This window comes from Arvicanthis niloticus, chromosome 6 (genome assembly GCF_011762505.2).
Source record: "Arvicanthis niloticus isolate mArvNil1 chromosome 6, mArvNil1.pat.X, whole genome shotgun sequence".
NCBI classification, from domain to species: Eukaryota; Metazoa; Chordata; class Mammalia; order Rodentia; family Muridae; genus Arvicanthis; species Arvicanthis niloticus.
Genome location: NC_047663.1, coordinates 46,072,243 through 46,086,939, shown reverse-complemented (window position 1 = coordinate 46,086,939; position 14,697 = coordinate 46,072,243). Strand labels below are relative to the sequence as shown.

The 14,697-nt window shown below is 45.4% G+C and overlaps 1 protein-coding gene across 2 annotated transcripts in view; it reads left to right on the top strand.

Moving 5' to 3' along the window:
- The first annotated feature begins 7,555 nt into the window (after positions 1 to 7,555).
- Ywhae (tyrosine 3-monooxygenase/tryptophan 5-monooxygenase activation protein epsilon) overlaps positions 7,556 to 14,697 on the top strand; it is a 38,520-nt gene continuing 31,378 nt past the window's right edge. Inside the window, exon 1 of one of the 2 annotated variants that reach the window (XM_034505781.2) lies at positions 7,556 to 7,747. In XM_034505781.2, coding sequence (XP_034361672.1) covers positions 7,684 to 7,747 — 64 coding nt within the window. In that variant the 5' untranslated portion in view covers positions 7,556 to 7,683. The remainder of the gene's footprint in view (positions 7,748 to 14,697) is intronic. The other variant, XM_076936295.1, reaches the window with a different exon arrangement.

Below are 14,697 nucleotides of genomic sequence, written 5' to 3'. Positions count from 1 at the left end.
AGGAAAGGGTCCATTTGGCTTATACTTCCATATCACTGTTCACCATCAAAGGAAGTCAGGACAGGACCTGAAACAGCACAGGAACCTGGAGGCAGGAACTGATACAGAGGCCATGAAGAGGTGATGCTGACTAGCTTGCTCATCATGATTCACTCAGTCTGCTTCCTTATAGACTCCAGGACCACCAGCTCAGAGACAGCACCACCCACAATGGACAGGGCCCTCCCAGATCCATTACTAATTAAGAAAATGTCCTGCGGGCTTGCCTACAAACTGATCTTATGAGGGAATTCCCTGTTTTGGCTCTGGTTTGTTTTTCAAGACCAGGCTGGCCTTGAACTCAGAGATCTGCTTGCCCCAGCCTCCCAAATGCTGGGATTAAAGCCATGTGCCACCTAATGCCCCATTGATTTTTTTGTTGTTTTGTTTGATTTTTGTTGTTGTTGTTTGTTTTAAGACAAGGTTTCTCTGTGCAGCCCTGGCTGTCCTGGAACTCTTGTCTGTTCCCTCCTCTGATAGGCTTTGGCTTGTGTCAAGTTGATATAAAACCATACTGCACAGGTAACTAGTGACACTTTCTTTAGTGGTGCAGCCACCTGTAAGCTCCCCACGTGCCTGTAAGCAGTGCCAACTGAACTCACTGAGTCACATATGCACACAAGGATGTAGCCCTACTTTTTTTGGGTTTCTTTATTAGGTTCTTATACCTATACCCTTCTGACCCTTTCCACCCTAATCCCTTCCAACCCCCTAACACTAGGTAAGAGAGAAAGGTTAGAGGAGAAAGAGGGTGTAGACCTCTTTAGATTACTTCCTATTGATTAGGGGCATTGAGTTCCTTGGGACAAGATATCCAATTTATTTTTCTTGTCTCTTTGTTTAGAACCACTTGACAGACTGCAGTAGCAGGAGGTACAGCAGCTTCCTGGGAGTCAACCCTTGGCCCCTCTTGGGTCTTTGGCATTTATACCCTCTGAAAAGTACCCAGAATTCCAAATGTCACATATTCGAAGAAACTATCTGCAGCTGGCAAAACCACACCCCTGCTAGAGCAAAGAGCAAATCATAGTCACCACCTCTTATCCCACACTTAGGATTAAAACAAAAACATTTACATAACAACTGGGCTGGGTTTTTTAAGAAACTAAAATTCTCACTACACAAGGACATGAAAGTAAGAGACTGGTTGTGAAGGGGAAGAAATCAGCAAGTGTGGGGGCAGAGAAGGCAAGGGGGGTGGACAGGACCAAAACACTTTGTCTACCTGCATGAAAATGCCAAAATGCCATTTTGTATAGCGTGTGTTAACAAAATGTGTATTAAAGAGGTTGGGTAGATAGTGCATGTCCAGAACACAGAACTCACTAATGAACTCTGACTGCAGCAGAGAATAGAGACAAGCAGAACCCTGGGGTTTATTGGGCAGCCATCCTAGGTTATTGAGAGTTCCAAGTCCCAGAAAGAGAGTCAGCCTCAAAGAAAAACGTGGGTGGTAGCACACACCTTTGTTCACAGCACTAGGAAGGCAGGGCAGGCTGGTCTGAGAGGGCCAGACTAGCTAGGGCCATATTTTGAGGTTGTGTGTTCAACAAAGAAAGAAAACAAAACTGGGGTAGAGAGATAACTCAATAGGACACTTGCTGCCAAGCATAATGATCTGAGTTCAAACCCCAGAATCCTAACGACAGAAAAAGAGAACTAACTTTCAAAAGTTGCACACTGGCACACACACACGGAGGGAGGAAGGGAGGAAGGGAGGGAGGGAGGGAGGGAGGGAGGGAGGGAGGGAGGGAGGGAGGGAGAGAGAGAGAGAGAGAGAGAGAGAGAGAGAGAGAGAGAGAGAGAGAGAAGTAACGGACTTGGAGAGCTGCTGGGGATAGGGTACATGAAGCCAAGCCCCAGGACTTGGTTGGGGCTGAGCTACAGAAGAGAGTTGAGCTATAGTACTGTGAAGGACACAGAGGCCAGGATCTCGATGGCTGGAAAGGGACTGAAGTTGAAGTCAGCTGTGAGCAGTAGAGAGCAAGCTGAGCTGAAGCTTCAAGGACAGTCTTGAATTTCCCACTTGTCAGTCTCTTGGTGGCACAGAGTAGTCAGGTGACAAGGCTGTAGGACCATGGACATCATAATTTTAGGGATCCCCTTTTTATGGGGTCCAGATGAGGGTATTGCACCCTAACTTGGTTTGATGCATTTGTTAAGTGTTTAGGCCTGATTTTTCTGACTTGGTTTTTATTTTTATTTCACTTATTTTTTCTTAAGATTTATTTATTTATTTTTATGTATATGAGTACATTGTCCCTCTCTTCGGCCACATCAGAAGAGGACATCAGACCCCATTTCATATGGTTGTGAGCCACTATGTGTTGTTGGGAATTGAACTCAGGACCTTAGGAAGAGAAGCCAGTGATCCTAACCACTGAGTCATTTCTCCAACCCCTATTTCATTTATTTTTGTGGTGCTATGGATGGAATCTAGGCCTTCTTATGTATTCTTGACAAATGTTCTACTTGTGAGCTATGTTCTCACCTCCACTGTGGCTTTAATGTGCCCAATACTCTTATGTTTACAACTTTGATAGGTTTATAAATGGTACTTGGTTTGTTTTTTGCACTTTTTGTTTAGTTTAGGTTTAGTTTTGTTTTTGAGACAAGGTATCTCTGTGTAGACTTGGCTGTCCTGGAATTAGTTCTGTAGACCAGGCTGGCTTTGAATTTATGAAGATCTACCTGCCTCTGCCTCCCAAGTGCTGAGGTTAAAGTCACACCCCTGGGGTTAAAGGTTGCCCCACCTTTTTACTTTTTAGGCTCCTGGGCAGCATGGACACGTAAGTCAGTAACACTGGTTTTACACTTTGCCCTCATCTTGGTGCTAAGTATTGCTTTGTAAGGTGGACTTACCCAGGGCAAAGCATAGCATGAAGCCACTGCTTTAGGAGCTTAGGAGTAACTCAGAGGAGAGCACAGATTGTGCACCTCAAACAGCTGAATTTTGAAGTTAAAACATAAAACTGGGGCTGGAGATACAGCTCAGTTGACAGGATGCTTGTCTGACATGCACAAAGTCCTAGTTCAGTCCCCAGCACTGCATAAACCTGGGTGTGGTGCTTGATGCATTCCTATAGTCCTGAGGATTAGGAGTTTGTCATCCTTTGCTATGTAGCAAGTTTGGAGAAACACACACATACAATGATGGCAATAAAATGTGTCTGTAGCCCAGCACTTGGGAGGCAGAGGCAGGCAGATTTCTGAGTTCGAGGCCAGCCTGGTCTACAGAGTGAGTTCCAGGACAGCCAAGGCTACACAGAGAAACCCTGTCTTGAAAAACCAAAAAAAAAAAAAAAAAAAAAATCATGAGAATGTGTCTGTAGGCACCTATGTGTGTGTGAAGGCCAGTGGTCTATCTGCTGAGTGATTTCACCAGCCCCTACTTTTTTTTTTTTTTTTTTTTTTTTTGACAGTGTCTAGGTTGCCTAGGCTGAACTCAAACTTAATATATATTCTATGTCTCCCACAAGCTGGGATTAACTATGGCTATCTTCCCAATGGGAGGATGGAACCCGGGTATGCTAGGTGCTTTAGGATTACTATTAGGTTGAGACACTGGCTAAAGAAACTTGGGGAGGAAAGAGTTTATCTGGTTTATGCTTCCATATTACAGTTCATCAAAGGAAGTCAGGACAGGAATTCAAGCAGGACAGGAACCTGGACGCAGAGCTGATGCAGAGGCCTTGGAGGGTGCTGCTTACTGCCTTGTTCTCTGCTTTCTTGTAGAACTCAGAACCATCAGCCTAGGAATGACTCGACTCACAATAGGCTGGGCCCTCCCGCATCAATCACTAATTTTAAGAAAATGCCCTACAGGTTTGCCTTTACTCTGTTCCTTTGGAGGTATTTTCTTTTTTTCTTTTTTTGGTTTTTCGAGACAGGGTTTCTCTGTGTAGTCCTGGCTGTCCTGGAACTCACTCTGTAGACCAGGCTGGCCTCGAACTCAGAAATCCACCTGCCTCTGCCTCCCAAGTGCTGGGATTAAAGGCGTGCACCACCACCGCCCAGCTGGAGGTATTTTCTTAATTGAAGTTCCTTCCTCCTTCCTTTCAGATGACGTTAAGTTAGCTTCTCTCAAGTTGACGTAAAACTGTCCAGCACATTAGGCAAGAGCTCTACCAACTGAGCTACAGCCACAGCTTCTGTGTCTATTAAGTAAACCTGGGTTAAGTACTTAAATATGTAGTGATTACCCTAAAAGATTTTCAATAGGTTGTGAAGTCTCCAACAATCTCTTCGTCAGAAGTACGTATCATATAGTAAGAAGTGCCTCAAAGCAGTGTCAGGGTTTGTAGAACTTCAGTTGTGTCTTCCATCTGACTTTTAAATACTAATTACAGGGAATGAAGAGATGGGTCAGCAGTTAAGAGCTCTGGTTGCTCTTACAGAGAACCTGGGTTCAGTTCACAACATACATATGGTGGCGCACACCATCTGTTAACTCCAGTTCCAGGGGATCCAGGGAAGCCCTCTTCTGGTCTCCAAGGGCACCAGACACCAGACACCGCACACACATATGATGCACAAACCTACATACAGGCAAAATCCCTGTCATAATTACACTAAATAAATCTTAAAAACTAAAACCAACCTGATTACAGCAAATGAAACACAGTTGCCCAAGATATATAGCATACTAAAATATCTTGATTTCTGTGCAAATGCTTCTCTTCAATACCCAGGAGGGTTTGCACTTGATGTGTAGCTGAGGGTGGCTTTGAACTCCCAGTCTTTATGTCCCAGTGTCTTCAGTGCTGGGACTACAGGTATGTATCACTATGCCAGGTTTATCAGTCCTCTTTCAACTTCATGTTTGTTATTCTGCCTGCCTACTGCTTGGGAAATCTCAGAACCATCGTGTGCTGAATAGAGCTCACTCTCTTCTCTGTATCCCATCAGCCAGCAACTCTTCCTGGATTCCTGTTTGTTCTTTTATTACTGTTATTGGTTTTGTGTGTATTTTTTGACATAGTCTCTCACAGTGTAGCCCTGGGTGTCCTGAAACTTGCTCTGTAGCTTGGCCTGGAACTCAAGAGGTCCAACTGCCTTTGCCCCTCAAGTGTGCCACTATCCCTGGCCTTCCTGTTTGCTTTAAAGCCAGTCTTACTCTCTTGCCTGGGCTGCTCTGGAATTGGAACTATGTAACCAAGGCTGGCTTCAAGTTCATGGTAATCCTCCTGCCTCAGGCTCTCAGTGCTGGGATTATAAATGTGAGTTACCATATTCAGCCTTGTATTTCTTTTATGTTGCTGGTACTGTTCCTCATTCCTTTGACAGGGTGGGAAGATGGGAAGTCAAGTTTTATTTCCCACAGCTGGTCATCTACAAAGTCTTTTTTTTTTTTTTTTTTTTCGAGACAGGGTTTCTCTGTGTAGCCCTGGCTGTCCTGGAACTCACTCTGTAGACCAGGCTGGCCTCGAACTCAGAAATCCGCCTGCCTCTGCCTCCCAAGTGCTGGGATTAAAGGCGTGCGCCGCCACCGCCCGGCTCATCTACAAAGTCTTGTGGCGTCTCTGTGATGCTATTCCTGTTTGTCCTCTCTGTCCAGAGGCTATTATCGATTACCTTTTGCTTATATTTTGTAATAGGATAATTTACCATTTCTTGTTCATTACTGCTATAAAATGTTTTCTTTCTCCTGCTGGCATATTTTTTTCTCTATTTTACTGGGTTCTTATACCTCTACCTCCCTTCCAACTCCCCAACACTAGGGAGGAGAAAAAGAAGGGTAAAGGGTAAAGGGAATCTAGACCTCTGAAGGCTACTTCCTGCTCACTGGGGGTATTGGGTTCCTTGGGGCAAGTCCAATCTTTGTCATCAGGGTATCTCCAGCTTCTTGTCTCTTTGCTTCTGACCTTTGACAAACTGCAACACATTGATCAGGAGCAGCAGAGGGGAGCAGCCTTTTTCTCTGGAGTGCCTCTGTCCCCCTCTGGGACATGGCATTTATTTATACCCTCTCCAGAGTCTCCAGAATTCCAAACATAACTATTTGCAGAGGGCAAAACCACGCCTCTGCTAGTGTACAAGGTAAATCCTAGTCACCTGCTGTGAAGCCTCTCACCCCACACCTGGGATTAAAACACAAACACAGTCACATAACATATCTGGGTTTTTAAAGAAACCAAAACTCTCAGTACAATCGTTCTTTTTCTGTGTGTTTTGAGGTAGAGTATTTTTAGTCCAGGCTGGCCTGGAACTTGTGGCAATCCCTCTGTCTCTGCTTCCACAGTATTGGGATTATAGGCATGAATCACCACTTCAACAAATATGTAATACTTTTCTTAAGTATAATTAGGATGATGTCACTTTCCACTCAGAATCATCAAAACACAGCTTACTCCTAGGACTATAACTCAGTTGGCGAAGCACATGCTGGAGCCTCTGGGGTCAGTCTCCAGCACTTGAACAAAATAGTTCCTGTCCATTCATAGACTAAGGTGCAAGTCTCTCAGCTTGTGACTTCAGGCCTATCATAATTTGATCCCAACCTTTTTATTTCACTCCCTTTGAGGCCCTTTTCCTGCATGGCCCAGCAACAAGAGGATATTGAGAATAAGATGTTGAAAATCCACTGGGAAGCAGTATAGGTATGGCCATTGCAAGTGAAGCAATTCCCACTGAGGATTATTTATTTCTAACTCATCAATGTTAATTGGCCTTTACTCAGGTGCACCTTGCTCTCTGAATGAGGCAAGCCACTTTCTTATCTCCTTTTTCCCTCGAGTGAGGGTTTCCCTTAATTAGCTTAGATTGACCACCTTTTCTTTGTCTTTTCTGTTTTTTTTTTTTTTTTTTTGTTTATTTGTTTTGTTTGAGATGGGGGTTTCACAATGTAGCCCTGGCTGCCTGGCTGAACTGGAGTTTGCTTTGTAGATGAGGCTGGATCCAAACTTGATCCTCCTGCCTCTACCTCCTTAGTGCTGGGATTAAACACAGGCACCTACACGTGAGGCAAAAACAGGGACTTTGAATAAAAGTCCTATCTACGTTGGACCAAAGAGATAAAATACGTCTAGAGGGGAGAAGAAAATGCTTACAGTGTGTAAGAGGGATGATGATGCGTGAAAACTCGAGCTCCCCCTTCTCACTTGTCAATTCTTTACCTAGAGGTTAAAAGGACCTGAAAAGGGCGTACGGATGAGAAAAAAGTGCAAGAGTGCACAGGGCAGGTTGATCTCAAAGAGGAAAGTCTGCCACAGCAAGAATCCATCAAGCCTCTCGCTCTGCCGCCCACAGGCCAGCCAGCGGTCGCCCAGCACAGGCTCCTGGCTTACTCCCCTCCCGCAGCACAGGCCGACCTCGCCTTCAGCCGCTCCAGGGGCCGTTCTCTGTCGCAGTCGCAGTTCCCGCCTCGCCGCAGGGCCGCCCGCTGAGCCGACGGAGGAGGGGCGTCCACCATGCTGGTTCCAGCCTTTTCTGGCGCCGAACTCCGGGACCCGCCCCCCCCCCCCCCGCGCCAGTTGCCAGGGAGCGGTTGCCATAGAGCTGAGCAGTTGTCCGCGTGCGCAGGCGGAAGTCCCGGATTGAGGCGCCGCCATTTTTACTGCTCGGACGCGGAGCGAGAAGCTGAGAGAGTCGGAGACGCTATCCGCTTCCATCCGTCGCGCAGACCCTGCCGGAGCCGCTGCCGCTATGGATGATCGGGAGGATCTGGTGTACCAGGCGAAGCTGGCAGAGCAGGCCGAGCGATACGACGGTGAGTTGGGGGGGTGTCGGGGGGCTGGAAGTCTCGGACCCTCCGCCGCCGCCCACAGAGGCCGGGAACCGGAGACAAAATGGCGGCATCGTCTCCGAGCCTGGCTTGGGACGTGGGTTGGGAAGCAGGAAATGGCCTGCGGGCTCCCGGAGCGGTGGAAGTCTCCAGGCCTAGGAATTTGACCCCTCCGGTGTCCTTAGCTTGCAGCCTCTTGCCAGCCAGCAGGCCGGGGTGTAGGGTGGAGGAGTTGGTTGTAAAATGGCGGCTAGAGGGGGAGGGCGAGTCCTCGGGCGGGGGAGGGGGAGGAGATGGCGGGTGCCGTCTCCCGGCGTGCAATCCCCACGGGAGCTTTCGGGATCGCGGCGGGGTGTGGAGGACAATTGGGTGGGGTGATGTGAGAAACAGCACCGGTCGCTCGGGATAGGGCGGGATCTAAGAGCTGTAGCGCGGGCGCCTTTGAGGGAAATATGGCGGGTGGGGGCGGTGGCTTTTCCCCGGAGGCCCAGTGTGGGGCGGCGGCTGTGGAGCCTCACAAAGGAGAAGCCTCTGGAGCGGACGGCTTCTTTGGGCCGGCGGTGGAGAGTAGTCTTTGGTGAGGGTGGAGTGTTTGGAAATCACTGCAGATCATCCTTGGGTGGAGGCAAAGCTGAGATGCTGCGATTGGATTTCTTCCCTTAGGCCGACACACCTTGGAGTTAAGGGTTTTGGGGGTTTTTCAGCCTCGCCTTCTTCCGGGGAGGTGCACAACCTCACTCATGCTCCATTTGTTCTTACCCAGGATATCCCAAAGTTCCTGCTTTTTTTTTTTTTTTTCCCCAACCTTCACAAGCACGGAGTTCTGATGGATAGAATACAGGAGACCAGGCTTGCCAGGACTCCTTAGTACTGATTGCCCTTTGCAGTGCCAGTGCCTCAGTTTACCCGTTTGTAAAATTGACGACTTTATTATTCACACTCAAGAGTTATGAAGCATGGGTAGACCTGTTAGTTCAAATAATGTGTAGTAACACTTGGTTGACAACCCAAGTTTGGAATGCATGTTCTTGCTTGGCTTGGGGAATCTTTACCCATTTTGAGCACTCAGTTGAGGCTTGGGGATTTTGAATTAGGAATGTAGAAGATTGTAGTTTTTCTTCTTTTTGTCATTGTTACATGATTAGGGCTCGAACCCAGAGTTGCATGCAGGCAAGACAAGTGCTCAAATACTGTGCTACACCACAGCTCTGTTTTATCCATTTTAAGTGAATGTCTCTATATGTGCAATTTTCAGTAGTTATTCTTTGTTCATTTGACACCTCCCTCACCTCCGGGTGATAGAGCCTAGACCCTCGTACAGGCCAGGTGAGTGCTCTCAGCTTAGCTACTTCCTTAGCTCCTGCTAATTTGTGTTTAGTCTTATTTGAGAATTTCATTGACTACTGTTTTTGTACAGCCTAGGTACAAAACTCTAATTTTGTAACTAGATACTTGATTAGGCAATAGGCCATTAAACTAGTATCTAAAAATGAAAAGTCACACACATGGATTGTGTGATTTAATTAATTGCTATGTAGCTCTGGGTGTTCTGAAACACACTATGTGACCAGACTGGCCTTGAACTCACAGAGACCCATCTGTCTCCGCCTCCATGTGCTGAGATGAAAGGCATGAGTGAACACTAAGTCAGGCTGGGTCCTGTGAGTTTAATGTTTTGTGAGTGGTATGGTCGAATGAGACAAGTTTGGAATTAGGTGGTCCTCATGTTTTTACAAATTAGGTAAATCATTTGTTCTCATGTTAGGTCAGACCCTTTTTCCTTGAATGCCAGTCTCTCCTGTGGTAGCTTTTGAACCCGTCGTAGAGTCTTTGCCAAAGTCCCTGTTCCAGCATTTGGAAAGTAGAACAGTAGGCAGGCCTCAAAACCTCCAGTTTAGGAAAGACGCTGAACTGAATTTTGTCTTGCAGATTTAAGTTTGTACTGAATTAGGTTCCTGTTGGGAGCTGCAGGAGGTGGGATGGGGAAATACGAATGCAGCTCCAGGTGAGCCTTGTCTGTAGTGTGATTTGAACCGGGAGACCTGGCTGTACTGGGGGGTTCCCCTCTCACCTCCCAGAAGAGGTCCCGCCCTTTAATCCTGTGTTCTTGGGAGGAAAGATGAAATTACATTTGAAGGCCGAAGTGATTTAGACTTTATGTAAATATGATAAAACACCCCCCTCCCCCCAATAAAAGGAGGTATGGGGGAAGCTTTTTGATTTGTTTTTAAAAGTCATTTTAAAAAGGGATTTGCAAACATGATTCTAGCATCCAAATAAATGACATTTTAAATCATACTTGGGGTTTGAATGATGAGGATTTTTGACCGAAGCTAGGGCTATTGAGTATAGGGTTCTAGAAAAGCCAAAAAAGTGACTGTATGTCCCCTTTCAGACCCTTAAGGGAGGAAATAGGAAGCACTCCTGTGATTTGGCATGAGAAAGGGAGAGGAAGAAGGCAGTCAAAAGAAGTGATCATTCCTATTGACTGGTAATTCAGTCTTACTAGTGTAACAAAAATTGATTATAGTAGTAATCACTAAGTAAATAAAATGCCAAGGGTAGAGAATGCATTGAAATCCTCTTGAGTTTTGGGTACTGTGTAAATGTTGGCCTTTAACTGCCTTCCTTCTTACTGCTGTCTTAGTTTTCTCTTGTATTTTGCATGCTGGGTGGAACCTGGTGCCTGAAGTATCTTTTACTTTCCCCATAGGGAATAGAAAACAATATATGTAGATTATTTAATGGTCTTAGAAAAGGAGGTAAAAAGCTGTTTCAAGAATAAAGCCATTTAGGGGTTTATATAGGAAAAAAATTAAAGCTTGAGTCTATGACTCTTCATTTTATTCCCTCTCCCTCCCCCCTCCTCATTCATTCATTCATTGAGACAGATTGTCTCTAAAGAGCCCCTGGCTGTCCCAAAACTCACTATAGACCAGGCTGGCCTCGGAATCAGAGACCCTCCTTCTGCCTCTTAAGTGCTGGGGAGTACAGTAATATGCCCAGCTTAGTTTAGTAATCTCTTAACAAGTCAGTAGTTTAAGAAATAGATTGTTTTGTATATTTGTAGCCATATTAATCAAGTTATAATAGTCAAACAAATTATAACTTTCATACATTTAAAACACATTAGAAAAAGAAGGAGGGGCACAGCTAGGAATTGAACTGAGGGCCTTGTGCATCCTAGGCAAGTGATCTACCATGGAACCATCCATATCCAGCTCTATTTTGAGACAGGGTCTCACTAATTTGCCTAGGGCGGCCTTGAGCTGGCCTTGAAGTGACCATCCTCCAGCTTCAGCCTCTCAAGCAGTGGAGCTTGGCCTGTCCAAAAAAAAAGTATTTTTTTCCCCCTGTTTTCTGGGATTGTAGTGGTCAACCTATGTAATATTTGGCTCTGAGTTTGAGGCCAGCCTGGTCTATAGTGAGTTCTGGGACAGCCAGGGCTCTTTAGAAACAACCTGTCTCAATAAGTAAGTGTGTGGTGGTTCTGCTTTTGTCTTTCCTAAACTCCATCGTGCTCTGATTGGCTCAGTGGGGCCTAGAATGCTGACACATTCCTTTAAACTACACTTAGAAGACAAGGCAAGAGGATCTCAAGTTCCAGGCTAGCCTGAGTTAGAAAACCCTGTCTAAAAAAGACAAATTAGCCAGGTGGGATGTTACATACCTTCAGTCCCAGCACTCAGGAAGCAGATGCAGGCAGATGTCTGAGTTCTTGGCTAGCCAGAGTTGTATAGACTCTTTATGTTTAAAAGAAAGGGGGGGGGGGAAATTGGCTATATGGGGTGTGGCTTGTTGTTGAGGCCCCTCCCCCCATCGCTTGGGATGTCACTCTGAATACTGAAATACCAGAAATTCATCTGTTCTGAGTCATTGGCTTGAGAGCCGTTTTAAAACACTAAAGTCTCATTACTAAAACATACCGTGCTAGTTAGGGAAGGATGGGGAACTCACTCACTCACTCACTCTCTCTCACTCACTCACTCACTCAGGGTCTCAACTATGTTGGCCTGGAACTCAGGAGTCCTTTTTTTTCTGTGCCTCCAAAGTGCTGGGATTAAATGTGCTGCTGGGCAGTGGTGGTGCACACCTTTAATCCCAGCACTTGGGAGGCAGAGGCAGGTGGATTTCTGAGTTCGAGACCAGCCTGGTCTACAGAGTGAGTTCCAGGACAGCCAGGGCTATACAGAGAAACTCTTTGTCTCGAAAAAAAAAAATAATAAAATAAAGTAATAAATGTGCTCACAGTCATGTCTACCCCTGCCTTTGTTTGCAAGGGATGCTCTTCACAAGGTGGGTGATACATACTGTAACCCTAGTGCTCAAAGGGGGGACAAGACAAGAATCTGGGGTTTAAGGCTAACTGCACCTGCATGTAGTGAATTTGAGGTTACAGGACACTGTACCTCCTCCCTTCCAAAATAAAGGGACACTGCATTGGCTTTTTGTACAACATTGTGCATGCATGTTCTTTTGTGTTAACACAATTTGGGGATACTATGAGTTGATAAATCACTGTTATTTGAAGTTATTTTTAGAAAAAATCCATAGTAGTAAAAATCACTCATTTTAAATTTCATTTGTATGATATATGTGCGTTTTTTGTTCATTTTGTTTCTTTGAAACAGGATTTTGCTATATAGCTCTGACTGTCCTGGAACTCAGTCTGTAGACCAGGCTGGCCTCAAGCTCAACTCAAAGAGGCCCACCTGCCTCTGCATCCTGAGTGCTGGGATCAAAGGTGTGTGTTACTATGCCTGGCTGTGCATGTGTGTGTTGTGTGCTGTGGCACATGTGTGGAGGTCAAAGGACAACCAATGGAAAACTTTCAACTATGTAGGTCCTGGAGAGTGAGCTCTGGTGGTCAGTCTTTATGCGGGTGTCTTCACCTGAGCTGTCTGACAGGGCCTCTCTTCACTTTCCTTACTAAGAATTGCTGTTACTTTGTGTGAGGGTTTTGCTTTCCAGTATGTCTTTGTACCACATGAATGAATGTCTGATCCCTGCAGAAGTCAGAAGAGGATGTTGGATCCCCTGGAGCTGGACTTACAAAGCAGTTGTGAGCCATGACCATTTGTGTGCTGGGAGTCAAACCTGGGTCTTCTGCAAGAACAAATGCTCTTAACCACTGAGCCAACCTCTTCACCTTTCATTAAAAAATTTTCTGAAGCAGGGCAGTAGGGCTCATGACTAATTCCAGTAGGAGGTTGAGGCAGGAGAATGTAAATCCTTGCAATTAAGCCAGACTTTGTCTTAAAGTAGAAACAGGGCTTGAGTATGTTAACTAAGTGATTGAGTGAGTGCCTGCTGAACACACACTGCCTGGCAGAATAAAAGCATAATAAATACAGGCTTACATACCTTCTATAACAGTATTGACAAATAGAGTGCTACCTCCCTTTTAACAGTCAGAAGACTTATATGGAGGTAGTACACTGATAGGGTGCTGGTACAGACCTATGGACACAGTACACTGATAAGGTGTTGTATGGTGTGCAGACCCAGCATTCAGCATTTGGGAGACCTTTAGACCAATGTATTCTCCTCAGCTCTTACAAAAGACACATGTCATTGACTAAAGAGGTACAGAGTATGTGTGTAGTATGCTTGTTTCTTTAATAGTTCCAAAACAGTTTTTTTTAAAGGTTTATTCCCTGTGAAAGTACACCATGTGTATACCTGCTGTATGCCCTTGAAGGTCAAAAGAGGGTGTCCCACCTCCTGAAACGGGAGTAACAGGTGGTTAATAGTTACCCTGTGGGTGTTGGGGGCTCAAATCTGGGCTTCTGTAAGAACAGCAATTGCTCTTAATCTCTGAGCCATCTCTCCAACCCCATAGGGTTTTGTTTGTTTTGAATGGGTCTTGATGTGTAGCCTAGGCTAGCCTTGAATTGGTGATTCTTCTCTTGAGTGAAGGCAGCAGCACCACACCAGGCTAGGTAGCAGTATCTTGATAAGTATGACGTTTCTGGATCTCTGAGTCTATTGATGCTTGTGATTTATCTGAAGATAAAGTATCTTAGTATATTTCTGTAGAAACCTGGTCTTTATTTCAGAGTTCCATCTTAAGGCATAATGAGTAAGGATTTATGTGGCCTGCTCACATTCAGGGTTCATGATATCCATCTTTCCCCCTTTCCTCTTTTGGTATTGTGAATCAATGAAGACATATCTCCCCTTTTCCCCTTTGTAAAGGAGGTTCACTATTGCTCAGTCTAGGCCCAAACTTGACCTTATCTCAGCATCCTGAGTACTGAAGGCTATACCAAGCAAAGTTCTTGTCTTTCTTAAAAGCCCTGGTTGACTCTGGGCATGGTGGCACATGACTTTAATCCCTGCACTTTTGAAGCAGAGACAGGGGGAAGTCTTGTTGGCCAGCCTGATCGTTAGTGAGTTCCAGGCCAACCGGGGCTTACATAGGTCTCTGGCCTCCTTGGTGTACTCACAGCTCACATCCAATTCATCATTTAAAACCTTAAAAACTAAACAAAAAGCCGGGCAGTGGTGGCGCACGCCTTTAATCCCAGCACTTGGGAGGCAGAGGCAGAGGCAGGCGGATTTCTGAGTTCGAGGCCAGCCTGGTCTACAGAGTGAGTTCCAGGACAGCCAGGACTACACAGAAAAACCCTGTCTTGGAAAAAAACAACAACAAAAACAAAAAAAAGCTATTAAAAAAAAAAAACACTAAACAAAAAACTACCCTTGATATTATCAGTGTCTCTGGGCTGTGGCTAATGTCACAAATTAATACAGAGTATTTCTAAAATACTCACCCCCACCCTTTCATTATAGAAATGTCCTTAAATAACATGTGGAACATTTTTGGAGGGGCACTGGTGTGCCTGTAATTAATATTTCAGATAGCCCAGATAGCTGTTTAATAGAATCTATCAAAGGGTAGTAAGTAGCAGTACCACAATGTGGCTAGTGTG